This window comes from Salpingoeca rosetta (genome assembly GCF_000188695.1).
Source record: "Salpingoeca rosetta unplaced genomic scaffold supercont1.24, whole genome shotgun sequence".
NCBI lineage: Eukaryota > Choanoflagellata > Craspedida > Salpingoecidae > Salpingoeca > Salpingoeca rosetta.
The window spans coordinates 1,026,188-1,033,920 of NW_004754910.1; the positions used below are offsets into that span (position 1 = coordinate 1,026,188).

Sequence of the window (7,733 nt, forward strand, 5' to 3'; positions counted from 1 at the left end):
GTGAATGCAGGTGTGAAGTGCGTCGCGTGCATGATGGTATGTGTCTGTGTGTGGTGTGTGCGTGTGTGTGATTTGTGTGTGTGTGTGTGTGTGTGTGTGTGTGTGTGTGTGATTGTGTGTGTGGGGGTGGTGTGTGGTGGTAGTGAGTGTGTGTGTGTGTGTGTGTGTGTGTGTGTGTGTGTGTGTGTGTGTGGGTGGGTGAGTTCAAATGCTGTTGCGACAAACACATGCCCATGTTGCGAGCAAGTAGAGCAATGCAACGCGTACCACGTATGTGAAGTGTGGCGGCACGGATGCGTGCAGGCTGGCGAGCTGCTCTTCATCAAGACCATCATCGTCCTCACCACCACCACCACCACCGCTGCCGCCATCGACAGCAGTCTGATGGTCCTGCGCCTTGACGTCAGTGGTATCCGTGCTGGCCGCGGCAACGAGAGACGAGTGAAGTAGACACAGCACCTGCAGCGTCGCAACCAGCAGTTGCCCGTCCCCAATCTCGGATGGGATGTGGCGGCGGTGCTTGGGGATATGGTTGCGGTGTTCAGAGTGGTGTTCAGGGGTGGGTGAGGGACATGGAGCGCAACACGGCAGGCGAGTGTTAGCAGCAGGCGTTACCACATGGCGCGCGCACACACACATATGCACACGCATATGCACACACATATGCACGCACGCACACATGTGCACACGCATATGCACACACATATGCACGCACGCACACACACACACACATGTACGCGCACATACACGTGCAACCATACACATACACTCACGAATACACCCACGTACGCACGCACGCACACACACTCCCATACATGACAGTACTTGCTACCTTCTGCTTTGAGAGCCAGGTGTCGAGGGTGGACGCGAGATCCTTTGCGCCGTCCCATTCAAGATCACTGATTGGACGTTCGAGCCCAAACAGCCACTTCGGTGCGCCCTTGTTGCGCCGGCGCTTGACCTGCGCTGTTCCATCCGTGCTTGCAGGCAAAGCACCGCCCTTTGTCCTCATCTCGCGACGCCACGCTGCGCGCATCCGTTTTGCCGCCTCTTTCGCCGCACACACGCGCGCACCAAAACCAGCGATGACGGAGCACAGCAGCGGGCGCACGTACTGGCGCGCAGTGTACCTGCCGTCGCAATCGGGGCCGTGATGGTGGTGGCGGTGGTGGTGGTGAGTAAGTGAGTAAGTGAGTGATTGGAGGGAAGGGGGTTGGGTCAGGTGAGTGGTCGAAACCAGTGTGCCGGGGTTCATGTGGCGGGTGAGGGGAAGCAGCAAGTCAAGCGAAATGTGACACGCCCATGTGCACGCACCACATGAGTTCTTCGAAGAACGGAAACTGCTGCGAACTCGGCACCTGCAGGGTGAGGAGATGGTGATGTTGAGGGGGCGGGGACATTTGTGATGTGGAGAAAGTGATGAGTCGTTGTAAGCAGGCGGACAAACATGCGATAAGCCGAGTAAACAACTGAGTACAGCCAACACGCAGACACTGACACACACACACACACACACGAATGCAAAATGCATTCATTGGCTCACTCTGAGTTGGTTCTCGAGGTGGAGGACGCGCAGCTGGCTGCCGAGAGCAAACGGGTGGAGATAATTTCCACCAAAGACGATGGTGTCCTCGGGCGTGTACACACCGTGAATCCACCCGCTCGGAATAAAGAACGTGTTGCCGGCCTGGCGTGGCGGCAACGGCGGTGGTGTTGCATGTTGTGTGGTTGTGGTTGTGTGTGTGTGTGTAGTTGTGTGTGTGTGCGTGTGTGTGTGTGTGTGCGTGTGTGAAGGCGTGTGTGTGTGCGTGTGCGTGTGTGTGTTTGTAGTTGTGTGTGTGTGTGCGTGTGTGAAGGGTTGAGAGAAGATTAAAACGCTGCATGAAGAACACCTTCTCAAGGATAATGTACAGGCAGTCAATACACACGAACGCACCGAGAGGTCGATCCTGCCAAAGTGCTCGGGGTTGAGATCGCCGAAGAATCGGCGTTGGTGCGAGCGCGTCCAGTCTTTGAACAGCCGCATGTTGTGGTCCGTTGGTGGGCACACCCAGAATATCTGAACATGGGAGAAAGGGGGGAATTGATGATGGATGTGAGGGGAGGGTGGCAAGCAGCTGTGTGTGTGTGTGTGTGTGTGTGTGTGTGTGTGTGTGTGTGTGTTTGTGTGTGTGTGTGTGTGTGTGTGTGTGTGTGTGTGTGTGTGTGTGTGTGTGTGTGTGTGTGTGTGTGTGTGTGTGTGTGTGTTTCTGCATTGGTGATAATCACCACCACCACCACCACCACCACCACCACCACCAACAGGAGCAACACCACTAACAACACCACCACCACCAGCAACAGCCATTGCTGCGACGGTGCACCTTTGATCCGCGCAGGATGTGGTACCACACGCTCGTGCCGCCCATATCAATGTGAAAGTCTGTGAAGCAGCCACCAACACTCATCAGGCAATACTTTTGCACCTGTAAAATGAAGAGGCAGCGATGGAGGATGAGGGAAGTCAAGTTTCATCAAGTGGGATTCGAACATGCGGGTGAACACGTGCATACACACTGGCGGCACAGGCAGCGATGACAGACACGCAGTCGTGCAGACACACGCAGTCACGCACGCAGACACACGCACACATACAGACAAACAGACACACGCACACATACAGACAAACGGACACACCTTTGGGTACTTCATGGTCTTGATGTTGTTTGTTGGATCGCGCTGTGCTTGCTTCCTCTCTGGTGGCCAGGCGTTGTCAATGAGATCAATGTGTCGGACAACACGTGGCGATTGCACGCGCGGGTCCAGGCGCGTCCTGCTGAACTCCAGGCTGATCACATTCTTGAGCGCCGTCTTGTTGGGCGACGCAAAGTACTCCGTAAACGCTGCGGGGATGTGTGAGGGAGTGTGGGCGGGTGGGTGTTGCAGTTGATTGCGTGGGTGAGTGTGGCAGTTGTTTGTGCATGAGTGTATTATGTGTTTGTGAGAGCGTGAAGGTTTCGCTGGCAGTTGAATGACACAGGTGCATACACACAGCGCCCGCAGACCCCAAACTGTATCAAGATCTCAAGCAGCCGGTACCTTGCATGGTCATGTTCTCGCCCTCCTGAGTCTGCACGTTGAGCACATCCAGCTTCCGTTTGGCGCCAACGGCGTCACTGCAAGCACAGGAGGGGTAGCACATGAAATGAATCTATGGGTTGTACAGCAGATGTGGTGCAGGCCTGTACACACAAACACACTGCTTCACCATCACACGCACACACTCACACTCTCACCCATCTCACACTCACTCACTCACTCACTCACTCACTCACTCACTCACTCACTCACTCACTCACTCACTCACTCACTCACTCACTCACTCACTTACTCATCCACTCCTCCCACGTTGCATACGCACCGCACTTGACTGATGGTAAAATCGGCTGGCGGCAGCTTCATGTCCAGGTGGTCCCGCTCCGTGAACAGCAGCGGGTTGGTGAGGCCATGTCGCAGGATGTGCTCTGGCGTCATGTTCCGGCTGTTCATGGCCACCACCTGCGCTGTCGGATACGCATCGGCTTCGACAATCTGCACGATATCAAACTCCGGCGGCTCTGTCGTGGGTGAGGTTGTGTGTGCGTGCATGTGCGTGCATGTGCGTGCATGAGTGTGAGTGTGAGTGTGAGTGTGAGTGTGAGTGTGAGTGTGAGTGTGAGTGTGAGTGTGAGTGTGAGTGTGAGTGTGAGTGTGAGTGTGAGTGTGAGTGTGAGTGTGAGTGTGAGTGTGAGTGTGAGTGTGAGTGTGAGTGTGAGTGTGAGTGTGAGTGTGAGTGAGTGTGTGTGTGAGTGTGAGTGTGAGTGTGAGTGTGAGTGTGAGTGTGAGTGTGAGTGTGAGTGTGAGTGCGTGATTTTGCAACGTGTATGCGCGTGTTTGGTGAGACAAGTCATCGGAAATGGAGTGAGGTGCAGGATCAAGATGGAATGCATCACGGGTGCTTCGACAAGGATACATTGGCAGTTGTACTCGACACAGGAGTGACGCAGAGCACGTACCGAGGTCCTCGGAGTCGCTCTCGTCCACATCAAACTGGGCGTAAGAAGTGATGGTGTTGCGCTGTCGCCCGCTGCGCCTCACCTTTGTCGATGCCGCTGGCTCGCCAAGCTGCTGCTGCTGCTGCTGCTGCTGTTGTTGTGCTGTGTCGTCGGAGGCGGCTTCCTCACGCTTCATCATGGTGCTGCTGCTGTCTCCGACAGGTTGCTCGGTGTCGTTGGCAAGGGTGGTGGTGCTGTTTTTGTTGCTGTGATGTGATGGCGTGGCTGTGCTGTCACCTCTCCCGGTGGCTGGTGCTGGTGGGTGTGCTGCTGCTGGTTCCCCATTCCTGTCCTCGCCCACATCTCCGTCGCCGCCGCCACCACCTCCTGCATCGTGTTCAGTTGGCTTGTTCATCGTTGTTGCGGCGCGCTGTTTTTGAGTGCGCCATTTCTTCTTTTCACTTGTTACTTTAAGCGCACAGGGGGGGCGGAGCCCCCCTGGGAAAATCCGTGGGCGCGGTGGCAGCATTTCTGCGTCCGCTCGCGGACGCAGAGTTTTTCGGTGGCGCAGCCACCTTTTTCTGTCAACGTTTGCTCGACAAACTTTGCTCACATCTGCAGAATAAAAAAAATTCACGGGGACACTGAATTCAGTCCTATGCCTGCGAAGCGGCATGAAACACTTAGCACACTTGTTTCTTTTTTGTTTTTTGTTTTGGTGCTGGTGGTTAGATTTGACTTTGGCCAAGGCAAATTTGCCTTGACGCAGTTCACGTGCTTGCGAGTCTGTGTATTGTGAACTTCTTTCCCGGATTTCGCTTCTCGTGCCTTTTTCTCTCCACCACCAGCACCACCACCGACACAGCGCGTGTATGTTCCATGGCTGAGTGAGATGGATATGGGGAGTGGCGGCGTGCTGCTGCTCGCGCTCGCGCGTGTGCGTGTGCATGCGTGCGTGTGCGTGTGCTCTCTGTCTGTGTACAACCGTGTCTGTCTGTAATCATCTGCATCTCTGCGCGTGGGCACAAGAACACCACCGCTACAACATGCACACGTTTCTGCAGTCTCATGATGTCACATGCACCAACCACCACCAACCACCACTGCAGCATGTTTGAGAAGCGGATCGTCATCGACGCCCGCGGGCACCTTCTCGGTCGCCTTGCATCCATCGTGGCCAAGGAGATCCTCAGCGGTGCGTTGCATGAAACATCACACACCACACAAACCACACGTTGAGACAGCACGTGCGCATCAGATGCACATGTGCAGCACCAGCACGTGACGCCCGACAACGAGCCAGCGACAGAAACATAGAGGGAGAGAGACCGGGAGGCAGAGTTAAGAGTGAAACAGAAGGCAGGGTGCCCGGTGACATCAGCTGCTCGTGGAGCAGCTGAAGAGAGACTGATTCGGCAGACAACGATGACCGAACACGCCCGCGACGCAACAGAGCACTGTTCCATGACCTTTGCTGCGGCACTCACAGTTTGTCCGTTGCCTTTGCGTGTGTTTGACTTGCTGTCTCTCTCTCTCTCGTTGTTGTTGTTGTTGCAGGCCAGCACGTTGTTGTTGTTCGTTGCGAGCAGATCAACATCTCTGGCTCCTTCTACAGGAACAAGCGTGAGTTGGAGTGCGGCGGGAGCGTGTGTTGTTTTGGGGATTGGTGTTGACGATGTCTTGCACATGGGGCGGGGGTGTTGGACAACTACATGAGTGTATGTGTGTGTGATCAGTTGTTGCAGCGCTAGCCTCACGTTTCCATCGTGGTGCTTGTGCGTGCAGTGAAGTACAAGGAGTTCCTCCGCAAGCGCTGCAACGTGAACCCTGCCCGTGGTCCCTTCCACCTTCGCGCTCCCTCCCGCATCTTCTGGCGTGTGGTGCGCGGTATGCTCCCGCACAAGAAGGCAAAGGGTGCCGCCGCCCTCGGCCGCCTCAAATGCTTCGAGGGTGTCCCCCCTCCCTATGACAAGGTATATGTGTGTGAGAGATAGCGTTTGGTTGGGATGCAACTGTGGGCGGGAGTTGTGTGGCATCGTGCGTGTGTGTGTGTTTGCGTGTTGAAGATGTGTGCCATGCCTCCTCCTCCGTGGTTGTGTGTGTGTGTTTGCTGACGTGTTTTTTGGTGTTGTTGTTGCTGTTGTGGGTTGTTTCCCTATCAATAGGTGAAGCGCGTTGTCGTCCCCGGTGCCCTCCGCGTCCTCCGCCTCCGTCCCGACCGCAAGGTGTGTTCCTGTTTGATTTGTGTGGATGGGTGAGCGTGTGATGAATGGGGGAACGAGGAGGCTGGTAGAGGTCGAGTCCCGTTAGCACGTGGATGCGACATTATTTGGTGCTCGCGTCACTTGCTCATGGGTTCTCATTTTCGTTTGTGTTTGCGGTTATGTAGTTCTGCACTGTTGGTCGTCTGTCACACGAGATGGGCTGGAAGTACAAGGACATCGTTGAGAAGCTCGAGGCCAAGCGCAGCATGCGCGCCAAAGAGTACTACACCGCAAAGAAGAAGGCCGTGGTGCGTACCAACGCTGCATTGTTGTTGTTGTTGTTGTTATTGCTGTGTGGGATGGATGGGTGCATTCACCTGATGAAGCTGAGTGAGGCTGGCTCTCGTATGTTGTCGTGGACTCACTCTGCTTGCACGCTTGTGTGTGTGTGTGTGTGCCTTTTTTGCTGCCCTCTTTTGTCCCTCACCGTCACCCATCCACACTTGCTTCACTGCCAAAACAGGCGGCACGCGCCAAGGTGATGCAGTCGGAGGCTGTTGCAAAGTGCAACGCGACGCTTGCCAAGCTCGGCTACTAAGCGCTCAAGCCTTTATGTGTTCTGGTGTATGGTCTCTTTCCTTCTCTTCCTTGATGCGTTTGCGCTGCACCGCCGCGAAGAAGATATGCTTGCTGGCGGTGGGTGTCGAGTAAACCGAACAAGAAGCAGCGTTCATGTAACAGAACAACAGAAACGGCTGAGGTGGCTTGAGTGCTGAGCAGTGGGCGTTTGTTGTGTCGACAAAAGGCTTTTTTTGGGCGACGACTGATGACATTTCACACAGCAAAACGAAAGAGAAGAAAAGCAAGCGAGACATCAAGCAGACAAGGCTCACCGACTCTGACACAGTTTGAAGCAATAACCAAGCGACCACTACTGTTGTGACCGCAAGCATGGCTCAACCCATCACCAACGCAGTGGACTTTGAGGGCGACCGCCACCTCATGGTGGGCCATGTGCATTGTTTGTTGTTGTTTGCGTGTCGATGATGATACGTGTTGTCTTCTTGTGTGTTTGTGTTTGTGTTTGTGTTTGTGTCTGTGTTTGTGTCTGTGTTTGTGTCTGTGTGTTTGTGTGTTTGTGTTTGTGGTGATGTTGAGACAGCGCGGTGGTGTGCCCGCATGCTTAAATGCGTACGCCTCCTTGACGGTCGTGTGCACTACTGACACAATGGTTTGCATCTGCGGCACAGGATCTGTATTCGCGCCAGATTGGCGCGTTTGGCCTCGAGGCAATGGTCAAGCTGGTTCAGATGCGCGTCCTGTTTGTCGGCATGACAGGTGTCGGCGTTGAGGCTGCCAAGAACACCACGCTTGCAGGCGCACACACCGTTGCCCTCCTGGACGACCACCCCGTGGAGGTACTACTGCTTGTTTTGTTTTATGTGTGTGTGTGTGTGTGTGTGTGTGTGTGTGTGTGTGTGTGTGTGTGTGTGTGTGTGTGTGTGTGTGTGTGTGT

The 7,733-nt window shown here is 54.9% G+C and overlaps 3 protein-coding genes across 3 annotated transcripts in view; 2 read left to right on the forward strand and 1 right to left on the reverse strand.

The window, feature by feature from the left end:
- Window positions 1-4,440, reverse strand: part of PTSG_08718 (uncharacterized protein) — a 7,612-nt gene extending 3,172 nt beyond the window's left edge. The window contains exons 1-10 of the mRNA XM_004990454.1: window positions 4,035-4,440; window positions 3,401-3,596; window positions 3,079-3,155; window positions 2,677-2,882; window positions 2,364-2,465; window positions 1,937-2,059; window positions 1,544-1,687; window positions 1,315-1,358; window positions 833-1,130; window positions 268-519 (exon numbers count right to left, since the gene is read on the reverse strand). Of these exons, the coding sequence (XP_004990511.1) occupies window positions 268-519; window positions 833-1,130; window positions 1,315-1,358; window positions 1,544-1,687; window positions 1,937-2,059; window positions 2,364-2,465; window positions 2,677-2,882; window positions 3,079-3,155; window positions 3,401-3,596; window positions 4,035-4,428 (1,836 nt within the window). The 5' untranslated portion in view covers window positions 4,429-4,440. The remainder of the gene's footprint in view (window positions 1-267; window positions 520-832; window positions 1,131-1,314; window positions 1,359-1,543; window positions 1,688-1,936; window positions 2,060-2,363; window positions 2,466-2,676; window positions 2,883-3,078; window positions 3,156-3,400; window positions 3,597-4,034) is intronic.
- A 294-nt stretch (window positions 4,441-4,734) lies between these two features.
- On the forward strand, window positions 4,735-6,944 carry PTSG_08719 (ribosomal protein L13Ae). Its single transcript, XM_004990455.1, has 7 exons — window positions 4,735-4,883; window positions 5,123-5,208; window positions 5,571-5,636; window positions 5,799-5,986; window positions 6,179-6,238; window positions 6,403-6,525; window positions 6,741-6,944. The coding sequence occupies exons 2-7, from the start codon at window positions 5,124-5,126 to the stop codon at window positions 6,813-6,815; spliced, it is 597 nt and encodes a 198-aa protein (XP_004990512.1). The 5' UTR covers window positions 4,735-4,883; window position 5,123; the 3' UTR covers window positions 6,816-6,944.
- An 80-nt stretch (window positions 6,945-7,024) lies between these two features.
- PTSG_08720 (ubiquitin-activating enzyme E1) overlaps window positions 7,025-7,733 on the forward strand; it is a 9,392-nt gene continuing 8,683 nt past the window's right edge. The window contains exons 1-2 of the mRNA XM_004990456.1: window positions 7,025-7,222; window positions 7,468-7,635. Of these exons, the coding sequence (XP_004990513.1) occupies window positions 7,169-7,222; window positions 7,468-7,635 (222 nt within the window). The 5' untranslated portion in view covers window positions 7,025-7,168. The remainder of the gene's footprint in view (window positions 7,223-7,467; window positions 7,636-7,733) is intronic.